This window comes from Arvicola amphibius, chromosome 14 (assembly GCF_903992535.2).
Source record: "Arvicola amphibius chromosome 14, mArvAmp1.2, whole genome shotgun sequence".
Lineage (NCBI taxonomy): Eukaryota > Metazoa > Chordata > Mammalia > Rodentia > Cricetidae > Arvicola > Arvicola amphibius.
The window spans coordinates 6,210,254-6,229,698 of NC_052060.1; the positions used below are offsets into that span (position 1 = coordinate 6,210,254).

At 45.5% G+C, this 19,445-nt stretch overlaps 1 protein-coding gene across 1 annotated transcript; it reads left to right on the forward strand.

Annotated features, from left to right (window-relative positions):
- The first annotated feature begins 5,783 nt into the window (after positions 1-5,783).
- Vps72 (vacuolar protein sorting 72 homolog) lies at positions 5,784-17,928 on the forward strand. Its single transcript, XM_038311931.1, has 6 exons — positions 5,784-5,979; positions 13,435-13,587; positions 13,881-13,995; positions 15,460-15,636; positions 16,356-16,500; positions 17,364-17,928. Exons 1-6 carry the CDS (start codon positions 5,863-5,865, stop codon positions 17,749-17,751), a joined length of 1,095 nt encoding a protein of 364 aa, XP_038167859.1. The 5' UTR covers positions 5,784-5,862; the 3' UTR covers positions 17,752-17,928.
- Positions 17,929-19,445: the final 1,517 nt, after the last annotated feature.

Consider the following 19,445-nt stretch of genomic DNA (forward strand, 5'->3'; position numbering starts at 1 on the left):
CACAGAGGAATTCCCTTCTAGCCTAACCTTCGTATGAACTCTGCTCAGTTTTAGCAAAGAACCCTGGTGGCTGTGCCTATCGTGGGAGCCCTAGTGAAGACCTCGCCAACAACCTGAGCTTCTGAAGAACAAAGCCTGTCACGTCTTTGTACAAAAGAATCACTCAAAAATTATTTGAGAAATGAATTCTTAAAAGGTATGGAAAAACAACCTAAGGCGGCCTGGATGCCCATCCAGATGTTTTTTGTTTTGTTTTGCTTTTATTTTTGTTTTGAAGGGAACTAAGGACCAGAGCACCCATCAAAAATCTCCCATTCACTAACCTCTCAGATTTCTTTCTCTTCACAACCTAAAATCGTTGTTTTCTTACTGCCATCTGCTGGCTTCTTTGTGCTCCCTTGGGTACTGAAAGCAAACAGCGTTGTGAGTAGGTAGCAAGGAAATATTGTTTGTTATGCTATCCCTAAAACCTTCACCCAGCTGAACAGCACTGGAATTAGAGTGAAGCATAGGATCTGTCTCACAGGTCCTTGATAAATACTGTTGAATAAATTGTCCATATTTCCAGAACAGGCTTTCAGTTGCCTGGGGACTGTCAAGACAACTCACCAGATAAAAAAGTACCAAGCTTGACAACCCAGGTTCTATCCCTGGGTCACTATGGTGGGATAAGAGAAATGATCCAGTCAGGCACTGGTCGCGCATGCCTTTAATCCCAGCACTCAGGAGGCAGAGGCAGGCAGATCTCTGTGAGTTTGAGGCCAGCCTGGTCTACAAGAGCTAATTTCAGGACAGCTAGGACTAGTATGTAGAGAAAGCTTGTCTTGGGAAAACCAAAAAAATTCAAGAAAAGAGGGGCTACAGGAGAGAATTGATCCACTCAAGTTTTCCCCTGACCTCCACATACATGAGTGCACACACTAAATTAATTAAGTGCAAATTCACCTAATTGATACCATTTCCCAAATTGCTCTAAAAATCAGCTGAGGGAGACATTAAAGCTATTTCTGATTTTGAAATTGCAAATAGACCATTAAGACCTGAATGACTCAGACAGTTAGGAACAGAATTTTCTTCCTATAATCTTTATTTCAGGCCTGAAAGAAAAAAAATCCATTTTACAGCACCCTAGTCACCTTTGTTTCTACCTTGAGTACCAGAAAATGGCTGCTGTAACCTGCCCACCTAATGCCTCTGTAACCTGCCCACCTAGTGCTGCTGTAACCTGCCCACCTAATGCCTCTGTAACCTGCCCACCTTCTGCCACTGTAACCTGCCCACCTAGTGCCGCTGTAACCTGCCCACCTTGTGCTCTTCCTTTACGTGTGTCTCCCTCATAAGACTATTCTTTTTTTTTTTTTTCTGAGACAGGGTTTCTCTGTAGCTTTGGAGCCTGTCCTGGAACTAGATCTTGTAGACCAGGCTGGCCTAGAACTCACAGAGATCCACCTGTCTCTGCCTCTTGAGTGCTGGGATTAAAGGTGTGTGCCACCACCACCCAGCCAAGACTTCACTTTTTAGAGCAAACTGATGCTTTTCATGTTTCCAGCTGAGGAATGCAGACTATGCCTGGCACTCATTAAGTGCCCGAAATATGTTTTCTAAATATATAAATGGGAGAAGGTGAAATTCAAAAAGTGGAATTAAGAATTGGAATTAAGATATGGTAAGCCAGGCATGATAGCACATGCTTTTAATCCCAGCATTTTGGAGGCAAAGCCAGGTCGATCTCTGTGAGTCCAAAGCCAGCCTGGTCTACATAGCCAGTTCCAGAACAACCAGAGTTCCATGGTGAAACCTTGCCTTAAAATAATAATAACAATAATATAATTATTGTTTAAAGATTTGGGTGTGGTGGTACATGCCTGAGGTCCCAGCTACTCAGAAGGTTAGGGGAGGAAAATCTTCATTTCCAGAACAGCCTAAGCAATAGGCAAAATAGCATAGCTTTGTCTCGAGGATAAATACAACCAAAAGGAAAGCTAGGAATGTTTAAGAAGCATTTTATCATAAGTCTCTCTGCCCAAACTTCCCAGTGCTCGAGGCGTCCTCTGAGTCAGGCGCTTCTCTTCCCCAGCAACATTCCTGACATAGCAGGACTTGGGTGATGTGGCAAGGTGTGGAGCAGGGGCAGAGCAGAGTGTGTGGGCTTGCTTCTCCTGAGGAAATGGAAAAGGGTGTTCACCACTACATACTTTTGGGAGGCAGGCATTTGGTGAGCTCAAAGTGGGGCCACCCATTCCCTCTGGAGTTCCTGTGAGTGCACTTTATCAAAGCACCTCTTCCCTGCCTTGTACAAGGCCCTTGATTTAATCCCTGGCCCTGAAAATAAAAATAAAAACAACAATGAAAAAAACAGTAAAAGAATGAGTACCTTATTTCATTTAGTTAGTCTTTCATTAATTACCTAGCCCCAGCTTTATCCCAGGCAATCAGAATTCCTAATACAGATACAACCTCTCTCCTCACTTGTACCTCAGTAGTTGAGTGCTTCCTTAACATTCCCGGGGCCTTGGGTTCAGTTCCCAACAATGAAGAAAAAAAAAACACCGAAATGGCTGGGCGGCGGTGGCGCTAGCCTTTAATCCCAGCACTCGGGAGGCAGAGGCAGGCGGATCTCTGTGAGTTCGAGGCCAGCCTGGTCTACAAGATCTAGTTCCAGGACAGGCTCTAAAGCTACAGAGAAACCCTGTCTCGAAAAACCAAAAAAAAAAAAAACACCGAAATGGAAAAAAAATTTCCTTCAATCTAGTATCATGAAACAAACAGTCAAAAGACCAAGGCAGACCAGTTCAAGACTGGCCTTGTTACTACTGCGTTCCAAGGTAACTTGGATTACATAAAGAGACCCTATCTCATAAAACTGCTCCGTGGATAGAGGTATTTGCCATCAAACCTGTTGACCTGATTTTGTTTCCCAGGGTCCACATAGTGAGAGGGGAGAGCCAATTCCTGAAGTTGCCTTTTGACCTCCACATCAGTGCAGTGGCCCGTGCTCACATGTGAACACAGACACAGTTTTAAAAATGTAATAAAATTTTTAAATATATTCTTTAAAATAGGCCTGACAGTGGTGGCTCATGCCTTTAATCCCAGCACTTGAGAGGCAGAGGCAGGCGGATCTCTGAGTTCGAGGCCAGCCTGGTCTACAGAGCAAGTTCCAGGACAGGCTCCAAAGCTACAGAGAGAAGCCCTGTCTTGAAAAACAACAACAAAAAAAATGAAAAAAAAATCCAGTTATAGTGGTGCATGCTTTTAACTCTAACACTTGGGAGGCTGAAGCAGGCAGAACTCTATGAGTTCAAAGCCAGCCTGATCAACAGAGAGAGTTCCAAGACAGCCAGAACTACATAGTGATACCCTGTTTCAAAGACAACAACAAAGCAAACAAGCAAAGAAAACAAAAGTTCACAAACAAATGGGAATGGGACCATAAATCACTGGAATGAAATCAATAAGTATTAGCATGGAATTGTCTGAGTGCTATATTTCTTTTGTTTTAATTATTTATTTTTATTTTATGTGCAATGGTGTTTTGCCTGCACATATGTCTGTGTGAGGGTGTTAGAACCCCTGGAATTAGAGTTACAGACATTTGTGAGCTGCCATGTGGGTCCCAGGTCCTCTGGAAGAGCGAAGAGCAGCCAGTGCTCTTATCCACTGAGTCATCTCCCCAGCCCATTGAGTGCTGTATTTCATAACTATATTTTCAGAACAAACCATGAAAACAGAAGTTAACGCAGTCTTGACAACACAGACTATTTGAATTTGGAACTATCTCTGAGACTCTGGGAGACATCCTTTCCATGTTTGCGGAAGCTGTGTCTAGAAAGAGAAGGATGGGTGTTTGGGAACTCCTCACTGTCCTATAATAGAGAGGGAAGAAATGCTAAAGCAAAGGGGACCCTGGAGTGACAGAGAGCTGCATGGTAGGAGAATGACACCAAAACCGGATGATGGAGCCAGAGCTGGAGCCAGAGCTGGATCTGCAGAGACACGAAGACAAATGTGAGAGACCTAGATCAGCGGCTCTCAGCCTTCCTAATGCTGTGACCCTTGATACAGTTCCCCATGTGCTGACGGCCCACCCTAAAATTATTTTCATTGCTACTTCATAACTGTTATGAATTGTAACATAAACATCTGCTTTCTAACAGTCTCAGGCAACCCCTGGGAGAGGGTCATCGTGACCCACAGGTTGAGAATCACTGACCTAGACGTTTATGCTAATGGTAGTTTCCTGCTAATGTTTACTATAAGCTTACTAAAGCTGTGCTAAACAGTTCACAAGAGTTATAACCTTAACAATCACGTCTCACTTTACAGGTGAAAAGTGGGGCATTCAGAAATGGATGGCTGCCTTTCCTGAGAGTAGCGCAAGTCACGCTACTGCAAGACTTTCAGGCTGAGTCTGTGGATTTATTTTGTTTTGTCCAGATCTTCCAGTTCAGTCTCCTTCCCAAGCGCTGAGATTACAAGTCTCAAATACCACACTGGGCTTTTGTTTGTGGTGCTGCTGTTTGCTTCTGTTATTGTTGTTTTGAGGCAGGGTCACATTTTGTAGCCCTGGCTGACCTAGAACTTGTTATGTAGATTTCCAACTCATAGAGATCCCTAGCTTCTGCTCCCTGTGTGTTGGAATTAAAAAGGTGTGCAGGCCAGGAACTTAGATGCTTGTGGGTTGTTGCTGTTTTTCTTTCTTTAGACAAAAGCTTGCTTTTGCTTTTTGGTTTTCTGTGTAACAGTCCTGGCTATCCTGGAACTAGCTCTATAGACCAGACTGGCCTTGAATTCACAAAGATCCATCTGCCTCTGCGGCCCCAGTGCTGGGATTAAAGGCCTGTGCCACCACCACCTGGCAACAAAAGCGTCCTATGTGACTGAGGCTGGCCTGGAACTTACTATGGTTACCTAGGCTGGCCACAAATTGTGATCCTCCTGCCTCAGACATTCAAGTCCTAGGGGTTACAGATGCCTGCCACCACCTCTGCTTTTAAGGTTCTGTTCTGTTTGTTTGTTTGCTTCAAGATAAAGGTTTCTCTGTGTAGCTTTGGCTGTCCCGGAACTCCTTCTGTAGCCCTGACTGGCCTGGGACTCAGAGATCCACCTGCCTCTGCTTCGCTAGTGCTGGAATTAAAGGTGTGTGCCACCACCAGCAGGCTTCAGGTTCTGTTCTTAATGACAATAATGTTGGTTTTGAACATGCTAGGGATAAAATCCAGGGAGCATGCACGCTAAACAAGCACACCTCCACTGTGCTATCTCCCCAGCCTTCTTTTCATGTTTTTAAATTTTGAAATAATTCTACTGTGCTAACTAGGCATGCGTTGAATTTGTGATTCTTCTACCCTATAGTTGCTGAGAGGATAGGAGTAACTGTTATTGGGGTTTTAGAGGAAGGAAGTGAAGAAGCCAGGATTTTTAGAAAGGCTCCTGGTAGCAGAATTAAAATCTGATGGGGGAAAAGAGCTTGCCCCGAGCCTTTAATTCCAGCACTCAGGAGGCGGAGGAAGGAGATTCTCTGAGTTGGAGGCCAGCCTGCTCTGCACAGACAGTTCCAGGCCAGTCGGGACTATCCAATGAGATCCTGTCCGAAACAAACAAACAAACAACAAAAAAGTGGGTGTCGTGGAGGGGAACTCCTGATACTGTTCCTAGGCTCTGCCTAAGAGTAGCCAGGACAGCCCGGAGGAGAAGGCTTAGGAGGCTGGATTTAGAACCGCTCGACACTCGGCTGCTTTTGCCTGTAACGCCGGACTTCCGCCATTGGCTGCCGCCGCAGGAACTAGTGTGGAGCGCCGATCTCCACGCACCGGCGCTGGGCTAGGGGCTGCGGATGGCTACGCTGTCTCCGTGGGCAGCATGAGTTTGGCGGGGGGCCGGGCCCCTCGGAAGACCGCTGGGAACCGGCTTTCCGGGCTCCTGGAAGCCGAGGAGGAAGATGAGTTCTACCAGACGACTTATGGGGGTTTCACAGAGGCAAGAGCCGGGCCCGGGAAAAGGGAGGGAGGAAGCGGAGGCTCGAAGGGAAAAACCCTGGACAAAGAGAAAGGGGGCGGGGAGTAGAGAGGTGTTCTGAGAGCTAATGCTCCTGACTGCATGGCGGAGTCGGGAGGGAGGAACACCGTGTGTGTCTGTCTGTCTTTGTGTCTGTGTGTCGGCTTTGCAGTTTGCTTGTCCTGCTGTCGGGTTATTTACAAGAAGAAACCACTTCAGAAACAAGCTTAATTAGCATACTCCGTTTGCAGCTTTCAAATCCATTCCTAGATGACCCTTTATTGGCTGTTCTAAGAGAATCCCTATTTATTCCCATCATAGAAACAAAATTTCGGTCTAATTAAATTTGGCTTCATTTCATTCTCTGATTGGTTTGTAAGGTCTGCAACACTAGAGTTCAGTTTTTTGTTTTTTTACACGTCCGGGGCTGACTCTTGGCTAAATTTTTATTAACAGAAACTATTCATTGAATATATGTTGAGCACCCAGGTCAGCGTACCGTATGTGATAGGTTGTGGTGGGCTCCTTGGAAACATTAAAAACTGCCCTGGAGTTGGGACTATAGTTTGTGGCTTAGTGATAGACCACTTGCCTTGTAAGCCCTAAATCCTGTGTTACCAGCTCTATCCTCAGGGGAACTGTCTGCTGGATTCTCAGTCAACAAAATACTTTTTTTTTTTTTTTCTTGAGACAGGGTTTCTCTGTGTAGCCCTGGCTGTCTTGGAACTCACTCTGTGTAGACCAGGCTGGCCTCAGACTCAGAGATCCGCCTGCTTCTGCCTCTCAAGTGCTGAGATTAAAGGCGTGTTTCACAACCACCTGACTCAACTAATCTGGGAAACGTGAGACGTTAGGGTAACAGGGGAGAGGTTTGCGTTTTGTGTTTTAAATTGCATTAGATTTGTGTGCATGCAAATGAAGATCCGAGGGCAGCTTGCAGGAGTTTGGTGTCTCCATCCATCCTAAGAGCCCTAGGCATCAAACCCAGGTGGTCAGGGTTGGACAGCAGACTGCTTTACCCACTGAGCCTCTTGAAGGCCCCAGAGTGGGCAAGGATAAGCACTCAAGGGGAAATCTAATTTAAACAGAGGACATTACAAGCAGACCTTGGTTGGATGCAGAGTGGGGGAGAGGAAGATGAAACAGTGTGGAGGCGCTGGAGTCCTGGCCTGAGACCAAGGCGTCTGCTTCTGTTCTCTGGGAGAACAAAGATTGGTGTGGCTAGAGGGTGTAGACCTCAGCTGGATTTGTTTTGGGGGTTTTTGTTTAGCTTTGTTTCTTAGAGACAGGGTTTCTCTTTTTCTCTTTGGCTGTCCTGGAACTCACTTTCTACATGGCCCTGACTGTCTTGGAGCTCACTATGTAGACCACTCTGGCCTCACAGACATCCCCCCCCTCCCAGGAGTACCACCTTCCATGTAGCCCTGGAGCTTGCTTTACACACCAGACTGTCCTGGAACTCAGAAATTCCCCTGCCTTTCCCTCTGAGTGCTGGGGTTCAAGGCGTGTGCCACTGTCGTTTTTTGTTTTTGTTTTTTTTTTCTTTTTTTAATGGGGTTACTTAGCCAACCTCAAAGTTGAGGCCGCCTTTTGCCTCAGACTCCTGGAATTACAGGCACTTGTCACTGCCCTCGGTGTCCCCCTCCCATCTCCTGTCAGATTCTGTGGGACAGGGAGGCAGCATCAAGCAGCTTGACTTCTCATCTAGAGGTCTGAGATGAGGTATCAAAGTTCCATCATTAAAAATAAAACGGAAAAAAAGATTACTCTGGGGCTGGTAATCTCAGGGAGACGGACAGCCGGGTCACCTCCAGTTCCAGGCCACCTGGGTTGTGTTTCCAGTTCCGTCCTGGGGCGTGTGTGTGTGTGTGTGTGTGTGTGTGTGTGTAACTAATGAGATAAGCCTAAAGAGGACAGAGGCAGAAAAGAAACCTGGCCAAGGGCTAGCTGAGGATGTCACTGTTGTTCGGGGCTAATTTGCTTAGCGTGCCTGAAGATCTGGGCTCCATCCCCTGGCACTATGGGGAGAAGATGGGTATGAGACAGTGTTGGGGTGGAAGGGAGATTTTTGAACAAAGAGTAGACAAGACTTTATGACTAACTAGGAGCTTCTATGTACACAGCTTTAGTGAACTAGTTTAAAATAGATCACTCTTCATCCTTCCTCCAAGATTGGTTTTCTAGTCCTGTCATTTTATGAGGTGTTATTTAATAGGCGCACTTCATGCTTCCAAGAAGGGTTTAAGAGAGGTTACAGTAGAAAATTAGGAGCGATAAAAATAGAAAATGAGCAGAACAAAATATGTTGTATTAATGTATGAAGTTTTCAGACTAAGTAAAAATATTAATTTTCTTCAAAAATCAGAAGTAATTGTGCCAAGAATCTATGCTAAGATGGAAATGGCATTTGATAGCTGTGAGCTTCCTAGCAGTCAGACTAAATTTGTCCTTTTGTAAGACTGAAGTATACAGTGTATTAAGACAAACTTATTTAGCATTAAATTCTTGGGAGAATTTCTCATTATTTCCTTACATGAGGCTCAACTAAAGTAATCATGGATTTGGTGGATGGAGAACATTCTGGAAAGGAGCCCAGTGCTGCGACAGTAATAAATCCATAGTGTAGTGGAGACATCCAGACTGGGCACACTCGGGACTTGACTTACCACTCTGGTGATGTGACTTAAAGCAGAGTAGGGCTGGGGGAGTTGATGTGTTCTGAGTCTTTCACACAGTGGCTCTGAAGAATGGTGGTCATTTGTGCTGGACTGAACTCTGGCTGGCTTGGGGTTTCAACCATTTGTTATTTGCTTGCTTTGGCAACATGTGTACCACAGTTAATCCACTAGTTGAGTCACTGATTGAAGAGCGAGCACTGCTTGAGGTACCCGGTACAGCTGACTTTCCCTCATCAAGTGATATCCCCCCTTTCCATTGTAGCTGCCATTCAAATCTTAACCAGCACTTGAGGTTCCGTACTCTAGCCCTTCCAACACCCACAGCTTTCTCAAACGTTCCATGTGCGTACCCCACATCCTCAGCGGCTTCCGTTATCCATAGTAGTATTCAAATGGCTTTCTGTCCCAACACAGATGAAGAGCACATTTCTCTCAGTGACTGTACCTTGGCAGTGATGATCAGCAGTGGGATAGGTCAGATGAGGGGGTGAGAGCTGCCGGCCAGCAGATTAAGTTATAAGTGTATTACTTTGACATTTAAATTTTCCCAGGGGGCTGGAGCTGAGATAAGAGCAGTTGCTGCTTTTGCAGAGGACCTGGATTTGGTTCCCAGCACTGTCATGATGATTCACGGCCATCATAACTTTTTTGTGTTCTTTGGTATTTTGAAACAGGGTTTCTCTGTGTAGCTCTGGCTGTCCTGGAACTCACTCTGTAGACCAGGCTGGCCTTAAGATCACAGAGATCTGCCTGGCTCTGCCTCCCAAATGCTGGTATTAAAGACGTGCACCACCACCACCTGGCTCATTCATAACTCTTAATTTTAGAGGATCTGATTCCCTGATTCCCCTTCTGGCCTCCTTGAGCACTAGGCACACACCCACACATGCACATACACACATGCAAGCAAAATACATATCCAAATACAATAAATATGTTTCTCCATTGGGAAAATGGTAGGCTTCTTTTGAACCTAGAGAAGTCGTTGTTGGAACTAGAGCAGTCAGCTAACACATTCCTCTTTTCCTTTTCTTTTCTATCATTTGTTTGTGGGGGAGGGTCGTGTGCCACCCCTTCTGTCATTTGTTTGTGGGGGAGGGTCGTGTGCCACCCCTTCTGTCATTTGTTTGTGGGGGAGAGTCATGTGCCACCCCTTCTGTCATTTGTTTGTGGGGGAGGGTCGTGTGCCACCCCTATTTGTGAAAGCTGAAGGACAACATGGCTTGGCATGGTTCTGTCTACCTCGCCTGGGATCAGGTCTCTGGGCTTGGTGGCAAGTTTCTTTACCTGCTGAACCGTCTCACTGGCTTTAATACAGTTTTGTGACAGGGGAAACTCTGTGCTTGGGTCTAAATCCTTATTCCATAAATAGCTGTGCCTGTGTCTGCCTTCCCACCTACCTGTGATTCATCCCTCCCCCTTGGCTGTTTTAAACACTGCCATGTATTAAATCAAGACTCATGTCCTTTTTGTCCTTAGTACAGGTTCAGCAAGCTTCAGTTAGCTCACATCTGGCTCACTACCATGAGACTGTCTTTAGAAAAACAAAGCCAGGGCCTGGAGAGGTGGCTCAGTGCTGAAGATAATGTCCTGACGCTCTTCCTGTGCTCAGTGCCCAGCGCGCTGTCTTCTGAACTCTGTAGGGGCCTTCACTCACCCAGCATACCCACACATAAATAAAATCCTGAAGAAAGAGAAGAAAACTTTCACAGCCTCTAGCTTTTTGTAAAGGAGTCTAAAGTTTAGACTCTTGGACTGCCAGGCTGTACTGATTTGCAACTTTTTTTTTTTTAACTTAAGCGTCTTTAACGGAAGTTGTATATGAGACACCTCTTCTGCATCTTCTCAATCGTTTCTCCCTTGTGTTTGTCCTTCTCCTTTCCTACTATTGAGACTTGCCTTCCCTTCCAGGATCTTTTGTGGTCTTTGTCCAGCTTTACTCTGGTGCTAACCACCTTGCTGGGGTGGATGCCCACGTGGACAGTTGTGCTATTAGCCTTTTCTCACTGTACTCACTCACTCCGTGTAGGTGACGCATTTCTCACTGCACTCAGTGTAGGTGACGCATTTCTCACTGCACTCACGCAGTGTAGATGACGTATTTCTCACTGCACTCATGCAGTGTAGATGACGTATTTATCACTGCACTCACGCAGTGTAGATGACGTATTTCTCACTGCACTCATGCAGTGTAGATGACGTATTTATCACTGCACTCATGCAGTATAGATGACGTATTTCTCACTACACTCAGTGTAGATGACGTATTTCTCACTGCACTCTGTGTAGGTGACGTATTTCTCACTGCACTCAGTGTAGGTGACGTATTTCTCACTGCACTCAGTGTAGATGATGTATTTCTTACTGTGCACTTGGACCACTTTGCCAGTCTGCTGGCCTTTGTAGTTGGACAACCTGAACTTCATCTTCCTTTTGAATGGGCAAAAATCGAACATTGTGCTTCTGCCTCAGCTCTTATAAAGAGGGGAAGACAAAGCTGGGCTGTGGTAGCATACACTTTAATCCCAGCACTTGGGAGGCAGAAGCAGGCAGATCTCTGTGAATTCGAGGCCAACCTGGTCTATAGAGTGAGCTCCAGGACAGCCAGAGCTATACGCAGAAACTTTTTCTTAAAAAAACAAAAAGAAGAAGGGGAAAGACATGGTCCTCCTCCAGATGTGAGGTACACTGAAATGCTGTTTGAGGTTCTTGCTTCAGTCAGAAGTCTCAAAAGGATTGAATTTCATTTTAGTGGCTGTAATCAGCGATAGCCATAAAGATTACTGTTGTTTTGAGTCAGGAATTCTCTAAGTAGGTCTGGCTGTCCTAGTACTCACTATGTAGAATAGGCTGGTTTCACAGAAATCTACCTGCCTCTGCCTCTGGAGTGCTGGGCTTAAAGGCCTGTGCCACTAATGCCCAGTTTGCAGTTTTGTTTTGTTTTTTTAAAAACATCAGTAGGGATTGAACCCAGGGTCTATCACATGCTAAGAAAGCACTCTATCGTTGAGCTGTAGTTCTAGCCAAAAGTGTAGCCCAGGCTGTCCCCAAACTCATGATCCTTCCTGGTATGTGTCACCACATTTGGCTGTTTTTGTTCTTATATATGTAGGGGTTCTTATTTTTATTTCATGTATTTTTTTATTTTTTTATTATTCTTGTTTATTTATTTTTGGTTTTTTGAGACAGAATTTTTCTATATAAAAACACTGCTTGTCCTGGAACTTTGTAGACCAGGCTGGCCTCAAACTCACAGAAATCCTCCTACCTCTGTCTCCTAAGTGCTGGGATTAAAAGTGTATGCCATTTTCTTTTATTTTTATTTATTTATTAAAAGTATATGCCATTTTATTTTTATTTTCTGTATGTGGCGGATGTTTTGCTTATATGATTGTTTTATGCCAAATGTATGTACTGCTCATGGATGATAGAAGAGGTAGGATGCCCTGGGACTGGAGTTGTAGGTGGTCGTCAGCTGCTTTGTGGGTACCTAGACCTGAACTCAGGTCTTCCAAAAGTGCAGTTAGTGCTGTCCTTCTAGCCCCACTTTCTATGTTTTTGAGACAAGGTTTTATGTTCCTTAGGCTGGCCTCAAACTAGCAACATGGCCAAATATGGCTTTGAATTAGTTTTTTTGTTTTGTTTTGTTTTTGTTTTTTTTTAAAATATTTATTTATTTATTACGTATACAATATTCTGTCTGTGTATATGCCTGCAGGCCAGAAGAGGGTACCAGACCCCATTACAGATGGTTGTGAGTCACCATGTGGTTGCTGGGAATTGAACTTAGGACCTTTGGAAGAGCAGGCAATGCTCTTAACCTCTGAGCCATCTCTCCAGCCCTGAATTTGTTTTTTGTTATTGTTGTTTTTAATTTTTTATTTTTATGTGCATTGGTGTTTTGCCTTCATTTGTGCCTATATGAGGGTGTCAGAGCCCCCGAACTAGGGCTACAGACAGTTGTAGCTGCCATGTGCGTGCTGGGAATTGAACTTGAATCCTCTAGTAGAGCAGCCAGTGCCCTTAACCATTGAGCCATCTCTCCAGCCCACAGTGACTTTGAATTTGTAATCCTCCTGCGTCCACCTACTTAGCCTGGGATTACAATTGTGCAACCCTACACGCAGACAATGCAATGTTGGGGATTGAATCCAAGGCTCATTCATGCTAGACAAGCATTCTACTAACCGAACTTTGTCCTCAGCCCCTATTTAGCTGTTTGGGGAATAGCATCTCTTCCAACCCAGGCTTGACCTGAGCCACTAACTAGCCAAGGAATTTTATATCTATGTTTCCTTGTGTTAGAACGTACTTATTTATTTGTGTTTCATTTCAAGTCTCACTCTGTAGCTTATGCTGTCCAAACCTCACTGTGTAACCAGGTTCCCTTCAGTCCCACAGCAGTCTTCTTGCCTAGGCTTCCTGAATGTGGAGTTACAGTCACGAACCAACATGACTCATGGCTCAGCTTCTGCTTCTTTTCACAGCCGTGTCCTGTCCTTCAATAGATGAGGCCAAAGCACATCCTTTAGATCCCCAGCGATTGATAAGGTATTATAGTTGATATAGGCCAGTTGTCTGTAACACTGGAAGGCGGTGGTACTCGCTAGGAACCATCATCTGGAAAGACTTTGTCTGTGGGGGTGAAAAGCTAAGTAGGAAAGACTCTTAAGAGTCCCTGTCAGGGGAGTGAATTAATCCACTTCCTCCCCAAGAACGTGTACAGTGCCCGCCAGTTGTCCTCTCCCTTTGTCCTCAGGAATCTGGAGATGACGAGTATCAGGGGGACCAGTCTGATACGGAGGATGAGGTAGACTCTGACTTCGACATTGATGAAGGAGATGAACCATCCAGTGACGGAGAAGCAGAAGAGCCCAGAAGGAAGCGCAGAGTTGTCACCAAAGCCTATAAGGTACAAAGGAACCTTGGTTTCCTTGGACACCAAGGAAACCTGTGTGTGTGGTGGGGAGGGTGTGGGGTTGGGGTGGGGCTTGTTTTCTTTTTTGTTTCTTGCTGTGTAACCCTGTCTGGCCTCAGACTCAAGGATGTTTGCCTGCCTCTGCCTTCTTGTGCTGGGATTAAAGACATGCTCTTTGGACTATCTTAATTGTATTCTCTTACTGGGTGCTAGTTTTCTCTGATAAAGTCCTCACCTTTACCCTTATCTCTTATGTTTTCTTGTATCTGATTCTAATTTGTCCCCAGGAGCCTCTAAAAAGCTTGAGGCCTCGAAAGGTCAGCACCCCAGCAAGTAGCTCTCAGAAGGCCAGAGAGGAGAAGGCACTGCTGCCCCTGGAGCTGCAGGATGACGGCTCTGACGGTGAGTTATATACGTGTGCCTACTCCAGTGTGTGTGCACTTGTGTGCACAGATGCATGCAGAAGCAGAAGAGCTAGAGTTACCATTACCTGGGGGCGGGTTGTTACGTGTGTGCCAGTGTCTGAGCTGCAGTGGGCTCAGCAAGCACTTGAGCGACTGAGCCGGCTCTTCAGCTCAGGAAATCCTTATTCTTAGAAACAGACCTGGGTCTGATGGTGCGGGCCTGTAATCAGAACTCTCCTGCAGAGGCTGCAGCAGGGGAATCGCAAGTTCAAGGCCACCCAACAGTTGAGTGAGAATGTCTCAAAATAAAAAATATGAGGGTGACAAGATGTCTCGAAGGTGTTTGTTGCCAAGCCTAATTACCTGAGTTCTGTCCCTAGGACCACATGGTGGAGAGAACCAAGCCCTGAAAATTCTCTCATTTCCACATGAGTTGCCTCCCATAGATGAATGTAATAAAAAAGGTTAAGGTACTAATAAAATATAACTATGAAAAGGTGTGGAGAGCCGGGCGGTGGTGGCGCGCGCCTTTAATCCCAGCACTCGGGAGGCAGAGGCAGGCGGATCTCTGTGAGTTCGAGACCAGCCTGGTCTACAAGAGCTAGTTCCAGGACAGGCTCCAAAGCCACAGAGAAACCCTGTCTCGAAAAACAAAAAAAAAAAAAAAAAAAAAAAAAAAAAAAAAGAAAAAAAAGAAAAGGTGTGGAGATTTAACCAGTGATGACATACTCCCCAATACCACAAAAAATAAAAAAAAAAAACTAAAATATTTAAGAAAATATGTATACAACTTAATTCTTTTTTTTTAAATATTTATTTATTTATTTATTTATTATGTATACAATATTCTGTCTGCGTGCATCCCTGAAGGCCAGACAGGGGCCCCAGACCTCATTACAGATGGTTGTGAGCCACCCATGTGGTTGCTGGGAATTGAACTCAGGACCTTTGGAAGAGCAGGCAGTGCTCTTAACCGCTGAGCCATCTCTCCAGCCCTACAACTTAATTCTTAAGTCATTAAAAAATAGTAATCTACAGAATGAAACAGGGTGTGATGTTTACAATAGATGATGAGACTAAAGGCTGCAGACATTATTTTTATTATGTTTGCTAACATTTTTATAAGCTTAAATTGGTTTTTTATTTTTTTAAATTTTTACCTACATATTTTTTGTAAGCTTAAATTGTTGAGTTTGTTTGTTTTTTGGCTTTGTTTGTTTTACTTGATTTTTAGCTGGGCATGATGGCATATGTCTAATCCCAGTGCTCCAGAGGCAGAGGCAGGACATCTCTGAATTCAAGGTCAGACTGGCCTACATAGTGAGTCCAGGACAGTCAGGGCTGCATTGCTGGAAGCCTGTCTAACGAGAAAAAAAAAAAAAAGAAAAGGAAAAAAAGGAAAAAGAAAAAGAGAGACTACAGAAACAAATTCAAAGATTTCTTCCCATCTCACTTCCTGCAGGTCGGAAGTCTATGCGTCAGTCTACAGCCGAGCACACGCGGCAGACTTTCCTTCGGGTTCAGGAGAGGCAGGGACAGTCGCGGAGGCGGAAGGGTCCCCACTGTGACCGACCCCTCACCCAGGAGGAGCTGCTGAGGGAGGCCAAGATCACAGAGGAGCTGAACTTACGATCGCTGGGTCAGTTGTGGTTCGAGGAAAGGAGGTGGAGACACCTGCAGGACCAGAGGAATGGAGATTTGAGGCAGAATAATTAGAAAGTTCACATTTAATAGTCCCAGCTTGCTGGGTGGTGACGGCGCACGCCTTTAATCTAGCACTTGGGAGACAAAGACAGGCGATCTCTGTGAGTTCAAGGCCAGCAAGAGCCACTTAATGAGAGCGTGTCTCCCTCATAGACAAACAAGGGGAACGGTCCTCAGGAATTGTATCTTAGCTGAGAACTGGACACGCTGTCTGGTCTTCTTGTCGGGGTGAGGAGCAGGTTCCCGGACTGAGAAATGAAGGGGTTCTTATCACAAGGCCTCTGCCTACCTGAGATTCTTCCCATACTGAGTGAGTAAGGACCCTGTGTATTTGAGAAAGGAAGGACTTCTGCCAGAATGGCAGTGATTAGATTGATAAGTAAGATCATAGGACAGGGCCCATGAGATCTGTGATGGCTCAGCCAGTAAAGGCACTTGCCAACAACCCCGTTGACCTGAGTTTGATCCTTGGAATCCACGTGATATACACAGGGAGCTGACTCCATAAAGTTCCCTCTGACCTCTGCATGTGTGTGCACACACATACACAAACACTCATAAATACATAATGTAATTTAAATAGACCATGGGCCAGAGCTAGCGTGTGGGAAAAGGAAAACTGATCATTTCCTCATTTCTCCTTTGCTCCTGAAGAGACCTATGAAAGGCTTGAGGCTGACAAAAAGAAGCAGGTTCACAAGAAGCGGAAGTGCCCTGGGCCAATCATCACCTACCATTCAGTGACGGTGCCGCTTGTTGGGGAGCCTGGTCCCAAGGAGGAAAATGTGGACGTGGAAGGGTGAGTGACTCCTGTGTCCCTAGCTTCTCCTCATCACATTCCTCACCGCACATCTCAGATCTCACCCTTCCCTGTAGCTCTGGCTGGCCTGAACTCACTATGTAGCCCAGGCTAGTCCCAAACTCATGATCTACCTGCGTCTTTCTCCTTAGTACTTAGTACTGGGATCACAAATATGAATCACCATGCCCAGTTTTTATTTATTTGTTTGTTTGTTTCTGTGTGCAGCCCTGGCTGTCCTTGAACTTGCTCTGTAGGCCAGAGCTGGCCTCAAACTCATAGAGATCCGCTTGTGGGGTTAAAGGCGTGTTCCCAGCCCAGCATTTTTATTTTATTTATTTCATGTTAAATGTGTATCATTGTTTTGCTTGTGAGTATGTGCCCACTGAGGCCAGAAGAAGGGGACAGATACCTTGTAACTGGAGTGGAAAATGGTGTGAACCACTCTTTGGGCTCCTATGTCCTCGGGAGAGTAGCCAGTGCTCTTTTTTTAAAAACAAAAATATTTATTATGTATACAGTGTTCTGCCTGCAGGCCAGAAGAGGGCATAAGATGTGGTTGCTGGGAATTGAACTCAGGATCTCTGGAAGACCAGTCAGTGCTCTTAACCTCTGAGCCATCTCTTTAGCCCAGTAACTAGTGCTCTTAATTACTGAATCATCTTTCCAGCCCCATGTCCAGCTTTTTGTTGTTGCTTTTGTTTGCTGTCTCTGCAGTGGCTTGAAACTCTGGGAATCATTTTCTCACCGCCTCTTGAATACTGATGTTACAGGCATGAATCACTTCACCCACCCTGACTTCTTCCTCTCTCTGCCTCTTTTCTTCTCCTCAGCATTTTATGTTTTCTATCTTTTACCCTCAGACTTGATCCTGCTCCTGCAGCTTCTGCACTGACCCCGCACACTGGGACTGGAGCTGCGGGCGCTCCTGCTCAGTGCTCACGCACCTTCATCACGTTTAGTGATGATGCAACATTTGAAGAGTGGTTCCCCCAAGGGCGCCCCCCAAAGGTCCCTGTGCGGGAGGTCTGCCCAGTGACCCACCGTCCAGCTTTGTACCGCGACCCTGTAACAGACATACCCTATGCCACTGCTCGAGCCTTCAAGATCATTCGTGAGGCCTACAAGAAGTACATCACTGCCCACGGACTGCCACCCACTGCCTCGGCCCTTGGCCCTGGTCCCCCGCCCCCTGAGCCACTCCCTGGCTCTGGGCCCAGGGCCTTGCGGCAGAAAATTGTCATCAAATAGACGCTTGCTCCTTAGAAACGTCTTCTGGCGACCTGGGCTCACATGTCCACCGTTCCCTTTGTCCTCGCTCATCTTTGCTCTGGGTTTTGTTTTGTTTTGTTTTAAATCATTTCCTTCCCTAGTTCATTCTGGTTTTGTTTTGTTGTTTTTTCAATTCTAATAAAACGGTAAAATCCCTTTTGTGTGGTGTGTAGGGTTGGAGGCAAGATATGGATGTGTTAGTGTATTGGTATATTTGGGTTGTTTAGTTTTGTTTGTGCTAGCATTGAACACGTGGCCTTGTTCATGCTGGACAAATGGTCCGCCACTGAGATACCCCCTTGTATGTTTTCTCCCTCTTTCCCTTCCTCTTCTTTTTCTCTCTCTTTTAAGACAGGGGTCTCTACCTAGCCTAGGCTGGTCTCAGATAAGATCTCCCTGCCTTTGCCTCCCGAGTGCTAGAATTCGTCTTGGCTGTCACACCCGTCCCTATATCTTTTTTATTGTTTTATAGCACTTGTTATGAACTTTCAAACCACCTTGTTATTTTTTATCAGACCTCCACACAGGGCTTCTCTGTGTAGCCCTGGCTGTCCTGGAACTCACTCTGTAGACCAGGCTGGTCTTGAACTCACGGAGATCCACCTGCCTCTGCCTCCTGAGTCTTGGGATTAAAGGCCTGTGCCACCACCGCCCGGCCTTGTTTCCTTATTTTTTGAAACAGAAGTTCTTACTAAATTGTCCTGGTTAGTTTCAGACTCCTGGGCTCAGGCAGTCCTTCAGCCTCAGCCTTCCAAGTGCTAGGCCTAGAGGCGAAATCACGGTCCCTGCTTTGTCTTTTATTAGTACATATTTATTATACAAAGTAATTGGCTTCATAAAGATGCTTTTGTTCGATCCTGTCACATATTTTTATTATACTTACCTGGGTTGTTATCCAGGCAAATGTACAGAGGCATAGTACCGACTCTACTTAGATGTAAAGGTTCCTTTAAGATACAGGCTCTGCCCACTCCCACTCTCTGCTGTGTCTATGAGGAGGCAGGTCACTGTCTCTGTCCCTTTCTTTCTCTTCCTCTCTCTTTCTCTCTCTCCCCTTTCCCAGTAAACTTCCTTCCCATTTAAGCTCTGTTTGATGGCATGTTTGTCCCCTGCCATGTGATCCACGGTCCCATCTCGCACTGCATACCATTACATGGGTTGTCCATATTTAATTCTAAAGTATTTGTTCTTTCAACTAAAGTTAGATACCAAATCAAAATCCTTATGTTGAGCGTGTGTGTTTGTGGGTGATGTGCACATGCAAAGGCCACCAGTGTCTCTGTAATTCTTTCTACTCCTGAGCCTGGGGCCATGCTTTCTAGGCTATCAGTAGCCAGCAGCCTCCAGTGATCCTCTGTCTCTGCCACCCACAGAAGCTGGGGTACAAGCATGTGTGAAATGACCAGCTTGTTACGTGGGTGCAAGAATGGCAACTCCAGTCCTCACAATTGCACAGCAAATGACCACTTGAGCCATCTCTAGGTCCCACACCCCTTTAAAAAAATGTTTTGTAGTCAGGCGGTAGTAGCGAATGCCTTTAATTCCAGCACTTGGAAGACAGTGGCAAGTGGCTCTCTGTGAGTTTGAGGCCAGCCTAGTCTACAGAACGAGTTTTAGGACAGCCTGGGACACAGAGAAACCCTGTCTCAAAAAATAAAACAAAAACAAAAAGT

Coding starts and splice junctions, on each gene's coding strand:
- Vps72 (XM_038311931.1), top strand. CDS start 5,863: ATGAGTTTGGCGGGGGGCCGGGCCCCTCGGAAGACCGCTGGGAACCGG. Junction 5,980..13,434: donor CTTATGGGGGTTTCACAGAG/GCAAGAGCCGGG, acceptor CTTTGTCCTCAG/GAATCTGGAGATGACGAGTA. Junction 15,637..16,355: donor GCTGAACTTACGATCGCTGG/GTCAGTTGTGGT, acceptor TTGCTCCTGAAG/AGACCTATGAAAGGCTTGAG.